Here is a 16926-nt window from a genome sequence, read left to right as displayed (position 1 = left end):
ATCATAAAAAAGGAATAGAGGAATAGGAATAAAAATTGAGTGTGACGCAAAAAGCTCTGTTTTGTATTTATTGAGTTTGTCAACGTTTTCGGGCCTGTTCAGACCTTCATGGACCTACATTGGTATATGTCCTGAACAGGCCTAAACGTTGACAAACGCAATAAATACAAGGCGGAGCTTTTTGCAGCATTACCAGTGTGCAGACTCTATTCCTTTTTTGTGTGTGTGTTGTATCCTCGAAAGATATGTAAATGCACGGTATGTTCATGTATTATGTATTTGTCAATAGAAACGTCAGTCAATCAATCGATCGAGTACAAATGACACAGAAAAGGCCTAATAAATATCATGTCCGCACGTATGACTCAACAAACCACTAAAAACCCTCCCTCCCGAACATGAGTTACGACTGTACTTTGACTGCGTTTTTTTTTCAGTCTACACCAAATGTCTTCGTCTACAAGCTCACAACGTGTCGCAAGATGCGGCTGTATTTGGCGGATGTTCCCCCCCAGAATAGGCATGCTTTGGAGGTTAAAAAGTGGTTAAAAAAAGGATTAAAATGAGAGTAAAAAAAAAACAAGGGGCGTGATGCAGGTTTGAGCAATGCCCAAAATATATGCACACCTCCCTCTCTCTCTCTCTCTCTCTCTCTCTCTCTCTCTCTCTCTCTCTCTCTCTCTCTCTCACACACACTCACATCCACGCAATCTTGCTTTCGACCGCTCGCTCGCGGTGCTTTGACCGGTGTTGTTGTCATGCCAACGGTGTGCCTATCCACCACTATATCTGGGTGGGTGGGTGGGTGGGCGGGGCGAGGGAGTATAGCAGCAGCTAGCCGCCGGTATAGAGCCTATATTTAGCCGATCATTAGCTTGCACAATCACTTGGACATTAATCAATAGTTATATTCAAGCTATACGATTGAAGTTTAGTACAAAAGGCTCAATGCTGGGATAGTAGGAGGTTCAGTATATCGGGGGCGAGAGAGGGAGAGAGAGTGAGAGAGAAAAGAATATCATTGCTGTCGGGGCAGAAACCTCTTACCTCCATGTTTTGACTTTTTGCGTTTTTTCGTAAATCAACGGCCCGACTTGATCATACTACAGCGTCACGCAAAAGCAGATCGACTAGCGCGAAACGCGTTTCGAGCTAGTCGATCACTTTTGCCGTTTTTTGGGGAATTTGAATCCTTATAAGTAACAGTTTGGGACATATGAGGTTTCCACCCGACAGAGACGATATAGCAGGAGGAAAGTGAAAGAAATCAGAGCATTGGAAAAAGAGTGGTGATTTTTTTTTGCGAGGGGAAAAAAAACTGAATAGAACAGATAATTGAGGTAGATTGAAATGGTGAAATGAAAGGGTGCTGACAAAGATCTATCATCTGTGTGTAGTAATAGAGGTGGGTACTAGAGTAGCAAAAAAACAAAAAAAACTACTCAAGTAACACTATTGAAGGACTACTCAAGTTCTGCCGTTAAAGGGATAGTTCGCCCAAAAACATATTTTGTTTTCTATCGATTAGTCACCCCATGGAGACTTTTTGTTTTTGTCGCATTCCTAAGCCAATAATTTGATGACCAGCAGGTCATCAAAATATTGGCTTAGGAATGTGACAAAAACAAAAAAAATGTCTCAGGTGCTCCAGATCAGAGCTGATGGCCTCCCAGCTCCACCTACCAGGTACCTGCATCCACAGCAAACAAGCACTGGCAAACAGAGTGGGAGGCCGTCACACTGGCCACTTCTAAAAGCAGCACAATACACTCCTGGATCACTGGTAAAAATGTTTTGTGTGTCGGCTGTTGTACTAACACCCCCCCCCCCCCCTCTCTCTCTGTCTCTGTCTCTGCAGTGTGACAACGCCAAGGGGCTGAGGGCGTTCTTTGATGCCATATGCTACGGTCCCAAACATCTGATGATCTTCGGGGGCGTGTGTCCCTCTGTTACCTCCATCATCGCAGAGTCCCTGGAGGGCTGGAACCTGGTGCAGGTAGGACTGCCTCTGTGTGTGTGTGTGTGTGTGTGCGCGTGCGTGTGTGTGTGTGTGTGTGTGTGTGTGTGTGTGTGTGTGTGTGTGTGTGTGTGTGTGTGTGTGTGTGTGTGTGTGTGTGTGTGTGTGTGTGTGTGTGTGTGTGTGTGTGTGTGTGTGTGTGTGTGTGTGTGTGTGTGTGTGTGTTATTGTACTTGTGAGGCTATAGATTTAGCGGTAAAGAGTTAGAATTCTGCTTGATTAACATACTTAAGTTTCACGCTGGTGTCGTGCACCGAAAAATAGCAGATCTACAAGCTCACGAGAGCTTGTAGATCTGCTATTTTTTGGCTTTGGCTTATGGTAAAAAAAAAGAAATGGCACGTTGGCATTCATAAAATCGGCGTCCTAAATGTTGATGTCCTCACAAGTATAGTAATGCAAACCTGTGTGTGTGTGTGTGTGTGTGTGTGTGTGTGTGTGTGTGTGTGTGTGTGTGTGTGTGTGTGTGTGTGTGTGTGACTCTGTGTACTGTATGTGTGTGTGGTGCATGTGTTGAAGTCTTCTCTGATCACAACGTGCCCCACACAAAGCAGCATCTGGCTCTTCCAGATGTTACCGTGGCATTCATTCATTGTTTTTGGGGGTTGATCTAGCATTTGGTTTGGAATGTACAATTGGTGTGTGAGGACGTGCGTGCCGCCGTGCACAACAATGTTGTTGCTGATTCCTTTTGCAGATCTCTATACTTGGGTCAGACGAGCTCATTGATGATGGATCACTATTGAATATTGGTGAACGTGAACGGAGCCTCGGGGCTCGTCCCCTCTAGTTTCTGTGGTCTGCAGACCATGTGTTGATTTTGACATCAAATTTGGATTGAGATTTAGTCGTAGTCTTTTGAATAAAATTCCATTTAGTTTTAGTCATACTTTAGTCATCTGAAATGTTTTAGTTTTATTCTAGTTTTAGTCGACTAAATATCCTAAGATTATAGTCGACTAAATCTACAGTTGATTTAGTCGACTAAAATGTATTTTGGGGCGGTGCCTTGATGGTGTCGTAATGGCTGATTTTACACTTGGTTGCATGCTGAAAATAGCCGATCTACAAGCTCACAACGTGTCGCGCTGCGACACGTTGTGAGCTTGTAGATCGGCTATTTTCAGAGCGCAACACCAGAGTGCAACCGAACATAAAATGACTTGTCTTTTAGTTCTACTGGATGAGGATCTCTAGTCCCTCACTAACATTTTAGTCTAGTTTTGATTTTTTTTTTAACAAAATTGTCTATATATTTAGTTTTAAGTATCATAGCATAGTTTATATATTTAGTTTTAAGTATCATAGCATAGTTTTTATTTAGTTTATATTTTTTTTGTTTTTTTTTGTTTTTACATTTTTATTTATTTTCGTCAGTAAAAAAAGGTAGTCGACGAAAAAGATTCGTCATAGTTTTAGTCGTCCAAATCAACACTGCATTACCGCTTGTCTTTTTCAGTCCAACTCTCCTCTCAGCAGCATATTTGCGCTATTAGCAAAAGCATGTTATTGATTCATTAGTAGCTGGTGGTTGACGGTGGGTTGTTAACCCATTAACGTAAAACAAACATGGTTCAGTGATGGGAATATTATTATGTTGATATGAGCCAATGATTAAAAAAGAAAAGAGAGGAAATTGCTCCCGTCGGTCACCCTTTGTTAGACTGTAATCGCAGTCATTTTGCCAGCCCAAATTATACCTTCAGCGTGAAGGTAATAATTTCTGCACAATTTTCGTGTCTGAATTTTTAAGAAATGCAATTTTCGCCCCGGCTAACAGGCTCTTTTAATGTCATGCTTTTTTACAGCAAAAACGCTGTAAAAACTCCTTGCTTTTAACCCTTTAAGACCAGGAACGCATGCATGTGTCATTTTAAATGTCTTTGGCTATTTATTTATTTTATCGTGAAAAAATGTGTGCAAATCTTTAAATATAAATATATGTTTTTGAAGCGAACATTTGTAACTCAAATCTGTGCTTCTGCGGGGGTCCCTGGAACAAAACATTTTGAGATGGGGGGGGGGGGGGTCCACGGCCAAATACATATCATTTTGGGGGTCCTTGACATGAAAAAGAGAATCCCCCAGAAGCAAAGATTTGAGTTACAAATGTTTGCTTTAAAAATGTATAAATACATTCAAAGATTTGCACTTTAAAGTTCATGATTTTTTCAAAAATAGCAGATCTACCAGCTCGTAGCGCGGCACTCGGTGCCGCGCTACGAGCTTGTAGATCTGCTATTTTTTTTTTAATAGCCTAAGAAATCTAAAACAATTACACAGATGCGTTCCCGGTCTTAAGGGATTAAAGAATAGACACAAGCCCTGCAAAAGGTTATCAAACGCAGGCAAGGAGCGGGGAGTGAGACTCTTACGGTGCCTTGAGATAGCATAATAATAAAGAGGCAGCGTTTTTGGAATGTGAATGTCACCTTTTTTTCCTCATGCCGTATAGCGAGGTCATTGCACGTGATATCACAGCCCTGCCATACTGGAGGAGAGACGGGGGGACGGGGGGACGCCGGGGGGCTGTGAATTGAATTGGCTGCCAAGTGCCGCCAAAGCAGGTTTTCGCTAAATCCGTCAAGTGTAAAAAAGTACATTTTCACCCTGCCAGACTCCTTGTTGTGCCGTGAACTGTGAAAGTGTTCGGCAGGAGTCTATGGACCGATGCAAAGTGTTTGAACATTTCACTCTAACACACACACATAACCACCGACGTCAAGTGGCATCTCAAAGTGGTCCGTCAAAACCGTTATACAGTATCTCCTCGCTGCAGTCGTGGCGCGCTCTGTTTAGAGAGAGGAAGCATAGTATATAGGGGAGTACAGGTTAGAACCAGATGTTACGTTTTTAGGCCTAGCGTTCCTATTCTGGGGTGAGCATTTGGCAAAAATAGCCTAGATCTACAAGCTCACAGAGCTTGTAGATCTATTTTTGGTGACACTATTTAGCATAGCGTGACGAAACAAGAGGGGGGCGTGGTATAGAGCCCTGGGGGAACACCACAGTTAATACAGTAGCTGTTAAAACGTTGGAACAGAGGCAGAAAGTAAGTAAGTATAGTCTTGGGAGCGAATGGTTCCAGAGCAGAGTCCTGCACGGGTCCTCCAATTTTGACAACCCGCACCCTCCCCGCCTGTCAATAATCAGATCCGTAGACCACATCAAAGACGGATATCAGACGTATATCAAAAGCCTACAGACAGACAGTCACTCAATTTAAAAGTGTGTTAAAATGCTTTTAACACAAGATAAGCAGCCTTCAACAATAGCGGTACATTCAGTGGTCAGGTTCGTTCAGAAATATGTAAGTGAAGAACGGAGAAGCAAGCTTTCCATATATAGTCACGCGCGAGAACGTGCATACACGCAGTACGCACGTGTCGTTGTTTACATTGTCAGATGGTTTTAATTTGAAGGTATGACAGGATGTTCAATGTGTTTTTGTGAGTTAAGACAACTGACCGGCGTGCTCTATGCCGGCGTGCTGTGTTAAGTTGACACTGACACTATGTTACATGGGACTTATACCCCGAGTCCAACCCTTGATGCCGAGTGCCAAGCACTCGGGAGGCACTGGTTCCCATTTGTATAGCCTTCTGGAACAGAGGCAGTATAGAGGTTCTAATTCTATAAACTTAACATTGTAACACTGACACAAACATTGCTAGGACTGAAGTGAGACCGCTGGGCCAACACGTTGAAATGTATTTGTATTTATTTTCCTTCCACCATTGTTGTCAAATGGATCCAGACACTTCTTGCATGCCTTATAGTATAATATGGTGCCTTGATCTAGCATGGCAAACGTCACTGCGGGACACATCGCTTATTCAGTCCGACGGCAATTACTGAAGCCCGCCGCAGCTCTTTTTTTTTTCATGTTGCTTTTGTGTCTTTTCAGGGTCAGTCAGTTTATACGAACGCATCAACAGGATGAGAAAATTAAACAATGAATAATGTTTTTTTGCTCTCTGTGTGGTGTGTGTGCTCGCCTGACGCTTGCTTTCGGCGGCAATTATTTCACTCTAGACAGAGAAGGGTTCAAGCCCTGCTTGAATCTGAAGTAGCTCTTCAGCGACCGACCGACCGCGTATAGTGCGCGATGCGTGTGTGTGTGCGTACATACTTGTTTATGCTCACACTGTCTGCTTTTTTAAGCCTGATTTATACTTAGTCGCAAACTGGTGTTGCCTGAGGTAAATGGCAGATCTACAAGCTCACAACGCGTCGTGTTGTGAGCTTGTAGATCTGCTATTTACTGAGCGGCACGCAACTAAAGTATATATCAGGCTGTACTCGTGCAGTCCGTGCGTGCGTGTGTGTATGCCGCCACGTCCGTGTATGTATGTATGTATGTATGTGTGTGTGCGCCTGTTACTGGTCTCCATTCAGTGGCCTGGTTGCCAGTGATTACACTATGTACCTGCGAGAAGGAGCGGCTTGCAATCTCTTGCTCCATGGAGCACTCTGTCTGGCACAGCCTGTTACCCCGAGAGCACTTTTTAGCTTAGCAAGCACACGCTCTCCCTGCTCGAGCAGCTCGCGCTGCTATCCTCTCTCTCACACACACACACGCACACGCACACACACACGTACACACACGTACACACACGTACACAAACGTACACACACACACACACACACAAGGTAGGCAGACAGGACAGACGCTGTGTCCTGCCAACGATGTCGAACGCTTGATGAATTACCAGACGTAATTCAGCGATTGAGGACAAAATAGGACGTTGAATGAATGGCAAGCAAATCACAAACATTTTCCCCCTGTTTTTTTCCTCTAGCCTTAAACACTTAAGCCACTATATTCCTGGCCGTGCGACGGATAGTGAGGTGATCTACAAGCTCACACAAGTGGTAGAGCTGGGGTTGGGTTTGGCAAAAGGGCCTTTCTGTGTGGAGTTTGCATGTTCTCCCCGTGTCCCCATAGGGTATAGGTACCCTCACAAAAAACATGCAGTAATCCTGGTCTCTATACTGCCTCCCCCTGGTCAGCCGGGGCGCCTGATGGAGGGGAAAGGAACTGGTTGGAATAACGTGTTCCTTCCACGTGCGGTGGTTCTCAACCAGTGGTCCGGGGACCACCAGTGGTCCTTGGGGGGGTACCGGGGGGTCCCCAGCGAAATGAGTTAACATAGCGTCACAATCATTTTAACCACTTAGCTTTGGCTATTCAAAAATAGCAGATATACAAGCTCATAGCGCGGCACAGAGTGCCTCGCAATGAGCTTGTAGATCTGCTATTTTTGAAAAATCTTGAAAATGTGTGCAATATCTTTGAATATAGACTGTTTCTAAAGCGAACATTTTTAACTAAATTCTTTGCTTCTGGAGGGGGGGTCCCTGGCACAAAACATTTTCAGATGGGGGGTCCACGGCCAAATGTATATCAATGTAGGGGGTCCTTGGCATGAAAAAAAGGTTGAAAACCACTGGCGTAGAATAAAGGTTGTCAGTTGTCTCAAGTAACTAATTAGCCCGTCGGATGCAATTAACTATTAACAGTGGCCGTGGGCGACGGTAACTGCAAGCGACATCATCCATAATTCATGCCTATAAACAGGTGTCCCCTAAAGAGCTGTAATTGAGGGAGAGAGAGCATCACATCCGCCGCATTTAACCCATTAAGACCGGGAACGCATCTGTGCGACATTTTTAGATTTCCTTGGCTATTCGAAAACTTTTTTTTTTTTAAATTTAATTTAAAAATATTAAATATATTTTTTGGGGAAAAATCTTGAAAATATTTGCAAATCTTTGATTATATATGTTTTTTAAAGCGAACATTTTCAACTCAAATCTTTGCTTCTGGGGATTGTACAAATGTCTTCTAAATCCTAACTGAAAAAAAATAATATATATATATATATATATATATATGTTGCTATAATATCAGTGGTTCTCAAACCTTTTTCATGTCAAGAAGTCGGACCACCCAAAATGTTTTGTATTTGTTCACAGACACCCCCTCAAAATGTTTTGTTCCAGCCCAGGGACCCCCAGAAGCAAAGATTTGAGTAAACAATTGATATATTATATTCAAAGATTTGCACACATTTCACGATACTTTTAAACAAAAAAACAGTAGATCTACAAGCTCATAGCGCGGTACTCGGTGCCACGCTATGAGCTTGTAGATCTGCTATTTTTGGAATATAGCCAAAGAAGTCGAACCCATTCAATGTGTTCCGGGATTGAGTGGGTTAAATACAATTACACGTGTCGTTGTTCTTTTAAACGCATATGGTGGCCATTTGTACCGATTGATTGATTAAACATGAGAGTGCATATAGACACGTAAACCCTGGGGGGGGGGGGGGGGGTATAGGTAGGTAATGGCTAAGTGGTGGGTGTTACAATCACATTTACATGTAAATGTATATGCACTGTGTGCAATTTAAGGCGTGATATAGGGCAGCGATTCTCAACCTGTCGGGGCCGTGGGGATATTGCAAGTGGAGGCCCCACAATAATTGGCAGAACACTAAGATTTGAATGATAATATAACATAACAAGACCAGGAGACCTGGTTCTGCCAGACCCAGAATAAGTACTTTATAAGATCAGAGCACTACGTCACCGGACTTCACATGACGTGTCAGCCTGTGTCTATGCCCATGTATGGACGAAAGGGGGACAGACTTTTTTGGCTGGGGCCGGAGGACAAAGTGACCATGCCCATGTATGGACGAAACATGTAAGCCCGACCCCTTGGGTCTGGCAAAAACAGGTACAAAACATGAACTACGTCACGGCTAAGCCGGACTTCACATGACGTGTCAGCCTGTGTATGCCCATGTATGGACGAAAGGGGGACAGACTTTTTTGGCTGGGGCCAGAGGACAAATGGCCCCTGCCCATGTATGGACGAAACAGGTACAAAGCCTCATGTAAGCCCGACCCCTTGGGTCTGGCAATAATGTAAAAAGAAAACAAGAAAAACCATGTCATGGTATTTTTTACTTTTTTCTTTTTCGTTTTTCTTTTTAGGTTTTCTGACCTCAATTACACCCAAACAAAAAACGGAACTTTGAATACTAAGGCTCAGAAAAGTGCTGTGATTGGCCTGTGGACAGTGACGTCACTCACTAATCCTTGGTATCTTTATCCTACCATTCAACTACACAGCAACTTTTAAAGCTGTGACCTTGTATAAGCGACATGATTGGTTAAAAAACCTTAACGTGGCCACAGACGACTAGTACTGTGGGTTAGTCTCAATAAACATACTATGAGGTCTATAATGTTTAACCACTTACACCCTATATATTGGCGAATACTTTGATGAATAGTGGAAAATAGCCGATCTCCAAGCTTGTAGATCAGCAATTTTTTTTGTCATTTTGGAAACTATGTGAAGATTTTACAAATTTTTGGCCTATGTTATGACATGCCCCAAAATAGGGATGCTAGGTTTAAAGTGGTTAAAGGGATACTACACATGTTTTCATGTTTGGCACAATAGCAGCGTTTGCTTGTTGACCATGAGGCAGTACTTGCAGTGCTCTCAATCGATTTCCTGTTATGTGTAAAACATTACGTTACGTTATTTGAGTGGCTCCTCGCGAAACATCCGACCTTTCAGCGCGAGGTTTGATGATTAAATTGGCCCCATAGCCGCACGAGCGGCCATCATGGCTGCCATGCCATTGTCAGGGAGATGGTTGCTGTCGGGGTATAAACCTCTCATCTCTATTGTCTAACCTTTTGTGTTTTTTCGTAAATTAACGCCCTACTTGATCACACTACAGCATCACACAAAAGTAGCTAAAGTAGCAGATCCACAAGCTGCGTTTCGAGCTTGTCAATCTGCTACTTTTTGCCATTTTTGAATTTGAATACTGAAAAGTAACAGTTTTTGGACACAAGGTTCCCACCCGACAGAGACATTTTTCTTTTTTGAGGTGACAGACATTACTTCATCTCACACAAGGCCGATAGAAATATCCTGACACCTCCGTTAGGACTGGCAGATTATAACCTCCCAAATGTCCCTAAAAAACCTCTAACATAGAAAATCTCACATTTTGTTGGGGGGCGGTTAGTCTTTCTGGGAGTAGAGCTTAGTCTTAGAGAGGTTCAACTCAAGGCTATAGGGCTCTGTCACCAACATGACATTTTACTTGACGATTAATTGTCATACAAATAATTGCGATTAACGATAGATTTTTTTGGCATCAAACATTGGAACAAAATACATTCAAATAATGGCGATTAGGCGAATATGTAATAATTGTGAGGGGACTATTCAAGGCAAGGCCCTTCAACACTTAAAAACCCCAGAATCCGTATTTGTGGGGAATGATTTCACATACAAATAGCAGATCGACTGTCGATCGTCTAACTGACAGCCAGTGGTTCTCAACCACTGAAGCCCATTGCTTTAAATGTACGGCATTTTAATCAGAGCGATGGCCTCATTCTTTTTTCAGTCCCTTACGTGATTTAGAGTTGTACTATTATAGTTAATTACTTAAATCATTAAAAAGAAAATCATTATTATGCATTAATTACAGCATGTAGATTTAATAAAAATGGGCTAACTCATTTAATCAGATGAATCACTTCATTGGAATTGAGGATTTTATTTGCGATAGAAGCCGAATCCCAATGTCAGAACTACGATGGCATCTGGTTACAGACCTAGCAGCAGTGGTGGAAAAATGCTCTTTTTTATACTTAGGTCAAAGTATCAATACTGCAATGTAGAAATACTTTGTTACAAGTAAAAGTCTGGAATTAAAATGTAAGTATTGGTATCAACATGTACTTAAAGTACCAAAGTAAAAGTAGGCTACTCATTATGCAGAATGTCCCATTTATTTATTTTTTCAGTTTTCAAATGTATAACATGTATAAAAATCCTTTGAAAATAGCAGATCTACAAGCTCACAATGCGTTTGAGCTTGTAGATCGGCTATTTTCAAATGGCCGAAATGTATGTACTGTAGGGCTGAAGTGGCTAGTGTATGTTTTGTAATAATAATCAAAATCTACAAAGTAACTAGCGACTAAAGTTTTCAAATAATTTGGTTGCAGTAAAAGTACAATATTTGCTTCTGAGATGTAGTGGAGTAGAAGTAAAGGTACTGAACATGGGAAATACCCAAGTAAGGTCGAAATGCCTCAAAATTACTTGAGTACATGTACTTAGTTACTTTACACCACTGCCTAGTAGTAGGAGGAGGGATCCAAACACAGGTGCAACACAATCATCACACTGAGTCTGTGAGTCATTCTGCTGTGTGTCTGAGATGTTCTCTGGGAAGTAGACAGCCAGCCAGACGTGCATCATGTCACCAGGCTGTGTGTGTCTGCCTGCCTGTTTGGCCCCATGTACTCCAAGCCCAGAGAGTCACCATACTGTATAACCTCGGTGCACACCAAATATAACAAGACAGCGAGTCACAGAAAGACGCCTCCGGGGCAAAAAATGCCTGAGCTCCTTGCTCTGTTTTCAACACATGGATAAAGTCACCGTCAAGCAAGGCATGATTCTTATTCTTAAGTGAAATGAAAAATTATTATAGCCTGTGAGATTGGCGATAAAGCTAGCCATGAACATAGTTGTGTTGTGTTTGAAGCCTGGCTAATAAGCATATAGAAACATTCACCTGCATGGGCTCAAATTGTCGGTTTAATATAAATAAGTAAAACATTTTGCATATCAACTTAATCAACACGTACTATATTTTCTTGTGCAATGATGGAGTGCACAGTGCACAGTGGTGCAAAAATATAAACTAAGCAACTATAACTACAGTACAAGCAGACAACTTGTATCTAGTTGTGAGCTTGTAGATGGGCTATTATCTGTATTTATAATCATAATCGAGGTAAAGGTTTGACATAATCGTGATACTGATTTGAAGTAATAAGACGGTTGCCTCCCACAATTATAAATTGCTTCCGTCATACAGTCTGGAGCAACGGAAGCTCTGAAAACGATCAAGAGGATAAAGCGGATTTGACTCCTCCTCCTCCCCGCTTCCGTTTCGTCTTTACAGTCGCGCAAATTTGTCCTAATAATATAAATCAAAATAATCGAAGCCTACATAGCTTGCTGCTTAGCAGCAATGGGAATTCAGAAATCAAATGTAATGAGGAACAGATGACATAGCTATAGCCTCCGTTCTCGGCTTTCGGGGACGTGTAGTTCTAGACTCTGCGTAGCATCCGGAGATTGTGGAATAGTTGTCTCACTACGCGAGACTATACTATATATCACCTCGCCCGACTGCCAAGATCATTGTACAACATGTGCTCATGTGGATGGGGGTCTGTAGATTGGTTGTGTGATGAAACTGCACCTGCTTGCAGAGTCAGGGTGGGGAAGAAATTACACTCCTGAGAGCTTTTCATCCGTGACACGCAAATTACCCAGCATGCCGTTGTTGTGAGGATGAGCACAGTGCTTACGGCTCTTTAATGAAAAGACTCATTTGATTGGTCATGTGACTGAATCCACCTGCAACACACATAGCCTACTGATACTATTATCGTATCTGTCGGGTGGAAACCTCATAAGTCCAAAACTGTTACTTTTCAGGATTCAAATTCAAAAGCATCAAAAGTAGCAGATCCACAAGCTCGAAACGCGACGCTTCGCGCCGCGTTTCGAGCTTGTGGATCTGCTACTTTTGATGCTTTTGTGTGACGCTGTACTTTAGTATGATCAAGTAGGGCGTTAATTTACAAAAAAAAACACAAAAAGTTAGGTAAGCGGTTTCTGCGCCGACATCAGAAACCTTGTATATCCTTATTTAAACTTTTTATTTTACGCATCCAGAGGCTATGTGGCTATTTTGGGGGGGTCTTTGGCATGGGAAAGTTTGGGAACCATTGTGCTAGACTGATATCCCACCCATCAGGCAGGAACTTCAGCACCTCAAGTAGAAACAAACATCACTTCATGACAGACACTGGCCTTAAAGCTATACGTATATGGCCAACTTCACCGGCGTTTGGGTGTTCGATTCCGTCGTGGTGCATCCGGCTTTGTCGAGCGTCTACACGAACACAATTGGCCCGTGTTCGGGGGAGGGAAGCCCGGCGGGAAGGGTGATATTTGTCGGGAGGAGTGTTGGGCGGGAGGAGTAGGACGGAGGAGGCTCTATCTATGTCCTCCCGGTGGTGGCTCCTCACTGGCAGGTGAGCCAATGGGATACAAAGGCATTCAATTGGCATAACAACTAAATTGGGGTGAAAAAGGGGGTTAAAAAAGCAACAACAATAACATTCACACCCGGGACTGACGTTAGCTGGTCAACAAAGGCGATTAGCTCACTTGACATTTTGAGAAGCAAGAGTGGCCATAGGCTGAACCCACTCCCCTGTGTCACCCACTCCACATGCCATGTTTTCTGTGTTGCCTCGTGCTAAATAAATACACTGTAAAAATGCTACATAATGGCTGGTTATAAATGTAAACAAATGGACGTGTAATACGGCCCATTGGCCACCGGGACGCAACACTAGAAACGTGTTGCCAACTAAAAACACTGATTCAGTTTGCCTGGCGTGTGCTCATCTTGCACAGTGCGACACATTTTTTATAGAGGTTTTTAGATGTTTTTAGACTAAATTGGATCCATTGGAACTTTGGAATTATTACATATCGTGACTGTCGGGTGTAAACCTCATATGTCCAAAACTGTTACTTTTCAGAATTAAAATTCAAAAGTATAGCAAAAGTAGCATATCGTCAAGTTCAAAACGCGTTGCTTCGCGCCACTTTTCGAGCTTGTAGATCTGCTGTTTATGATGCTTTTGTGTGACGATGTGGAATGATCAAGTAGGGAATTAATTTACATTGTTTATTTAAAAAAAAAAAAGGTAAAATATGGAGATAAAAGGTTTCTGCCCAAAAACAACGATATCCTGAAAAGTAACAGTTTTGGAGATAGGCCTATAACACTGAGGATGTTACTCTCTCTCTCTGGTATAAAGGCATCGCGTTCAAGCTGCACCAGAAATCATGCCTCTGTTTGAAGATATAATACAAAGTCCTGCCATCTCACCACATGCCTATATATATATATATGTGTGTATATGTGTGTGTGTGTGTGTATATATATATATATATATATATATATATACCTGTTTTGCATGCTGCACATGAAAGAATGAGATGTGATCACTCAGTGCAAACAGAATGCGGATAGTGTGAGACTGCATACAAATAACCAGGTGTTAATGCAAATAAGCGAGCGATGGAATTGCTCATTATCCAGATAAGGTGTACCAGCCAGGTACAAACTCCAAGGTACAAACTGCATGACAGTTTCCCCGGCTGTAAAGAAAACACGCAGACATTACAGATTACCACAATGTCTTGATAATGGCCTTACAGGCTTTAGTGGGGGGGGGGTATAGGGAGGGAGACAGGGAGAGATTCATGATTACAGTCTAACATGATTGCATTTGCATTGCTTGTTTGGTCCGTTTATTGTGATGCATGAGGGCATAGTTTTCTTTACGGAGTTGCTTTAGCACTGTTGTGGGAAATGATTTTTTATCATGATGCCAATAACACAGCTGGTTGTAATGGAACTGAACTGAGTGAGTGAGAGAGGGAAGTCGTGTCGGCTCAGGCCTGTAGCCTGCCTGTGACTCTCTGCGACATATTAGGCATGTACGCATAATACCAGAATTCAATCCGGGAACGCATCTGAGTCACTTTAGGCTATTTCTTTGGCTATTCAAAAAATAGCAGATATACAAGCTCATAGCGCGGCACTGAGTGCTGCGCAATGAGCTTGTAGATCGGGTTGAATGGGTTAATGTGTTACGCGGTTAGATGTTTTGTTGTTATCCCCCACCGAGGCCGCGAGGCCGAAGGCGAGGAATCATGTTTGACACTCCCATGACTCTGTCTGTTCGTCCGTTCCGTCTGTCTGTCTGTCTGTCTGTCTGTCTGTCTGTCTGTCTGTCTGTCTGTCTGTCTGTCTGTCTGTCTGTCTGTCTGGGCACCGCTGGACTGATCGGTGTGAAACTTTGCATACACACACACACACACACAGCCTGGTTCCAGACGAATCAGCCATTGCATCCACTCTCAATAGAGATTGGATTTCTCTCCCTCCGAAGTTGTGAGGGACCAATCAGGGCCCAGTATGCAAATATGGGGCGGGTTTATCACCAGAAGCATTTTTTTTTATTCGCCCCTTTTGAAATGCAGGTTCCACACAGAGATTCCAGACTAATATCTACGCATTGATATTAGTCTGGCCATGCCAGGCTAACACACACACACACACACACACACACACACACACACACACACACACACACACACACACACACACACACACACACACACACACACACACACACACACACACACACACACACAGGATAAAAGACCAATGATTGCACAACAGATGTTACGTGTTCTAGTCGGAACGGCATGTGATCTCACCTTCTATCTAACATTCATGTAACTTTTTCCCCACATTTCTGATGTATTTGTTTTTCGGATAAAGCCATGGAGTCGGCGTGGGCGCCAGCTACTGCAGCCCGGCAACACATTATCATTCATCAAAGACTTCATAATCATATCGGCTTCCATTTCCCATGGAAGATATCGTCCCGTCTCGGGGTGGAAACTGAGTTTTCAGGATTCATATTCAAAAAGCATCAAACGTAGCAGATCTACAAGCTTGAAAAGAGTCGCTTCGCGCCGCGTTTTGAGCTTGCGGATTTGCTACGTTTGATGCAAAAAAAAAGCCTGAAACAACAACATGTCTCATGCGAGTCACCATTGCAGAGTGATCGCGCATCGAGAATGACTCGTTTTGCCCACTGTAAAAAGTTAAGGAGATACAGAGGTTTTTTAGCAAGGAGATAGAATGGAGGCGGATGGGAGCCAGATTGATCCATCTGTCCCTTACTTCTTAGAGCTCTCATGGGTGATTCCAGGGCTGCGCTAGCCCCCCCCCCCTTGTGGAAAAAAAGAAAAAAAGAAAAAGGTAAAACAAAAGTATATTTACGTTTTTTAGGATTGTTGGCACTCCGCGGGTGTATTTGCAAAACCGTAATATTACGGTTTTGGCACTCAATGTGTTAATTTATGGAAAAAAAACACAAAGTTAGAATAATGGAGAGGTTTCTTCCCCCGACAGCGACGATATTCAATGACTGCTCCGTTGGGGAGGGAAAATAAGCAAAAGGAGCTCATAGTATCAAACCTCAAGGAGGCTTTATAAGCTTCCACATTCTGATGCTTCCGATAACAGCCAAAGAGGATTGATTGCGCGTGTGTGTGTGTGTGTGTGTTCGTGTTCGAGGAATGATAGAAACCTAAAGAGTAACAAGTGACAAAGGGGGATGAAGGGAGCTAGTTTAACCCATGAACTCATTTTCTGCCAAAAAAAAATTATAAACGTTTTAATTTAGCCATTGCCTGAAAAAAAAATAGAAATAATATTTTTTACAAAAAAATATCTAAAATTATTCTTTATTTTTTCGTTTTTTCGTTTTTTCCGTTCGTCACAAAGAACCAGGAGATAGCATTTTCCAAGAAGTTGCTGCTCCATTCACTTCAATGTTAAAAAAATAAACGGACAAAAAGTACTAGCTTAGAAAAGACTGGCAGAGGCTACAGACTGTTCTATAGAAACTCTGGCAGTTTAAGAGTTTAAGACCGGGACAAATTGCAGATCTACAAGCTCATAGCGCTGCACTCGGTGCCGCGCTATGAGCTTGTTTTTTTTAGCTTGTTTTTAATAGCCCGAGAAATCTTAAAAATGACACAGATAGCGTTCCCGGTCTTATAATGGATTAATCAACAACAGAGAGGCTGCAGAAAGACAATCTTTTTTGGCACCAGCAGCTGTGTGAACATCCATGGTCATAAACACTAGGATGAATCTAGGGCACTGGGAGTCAAT

General features: G+C 42.6%; 1 protein-coding gene across 1 annotated transcript in view; it reads left to right on the top strand.

Annotated features, from left to right (window-relative positions):
- Positions 1-16926, top strand: part of gabbr2 (gamma-aminobutyric acid (GABA) B receptor, 2) — a gene marked incomplete at both ends in the record, with an annotated part of 395075 nt that overhangs the window by 125054 nt on the left and 253095 nt on the right. The window contains 1 exon segment of the mRNA XM_080442500.1: positions 1859-1996. Coding sequence (XP_080298626.1) covers positions 1859-1996 — 138 coding nt within the window.

This window comes from Gymnoscopelus braueri (genome assembly GCF_963280865.1).
Source record: "Gymnoscopelus braueri genome assembly, chromosome: 11".
In the NCBI taxonomy this organism is placed as follows: Eukaryota; Metazoa; Chordata; class Actinopteri; order Myctophiformes; family Myctophidae; genus Gymnoscopelus; species Gymnoscopelus braueri.
The sequence above is the reverse complement of the archived record's forward strand: the minus strand, read 5'-3'. Positions and strand labels throughout refer to the sequence as shown.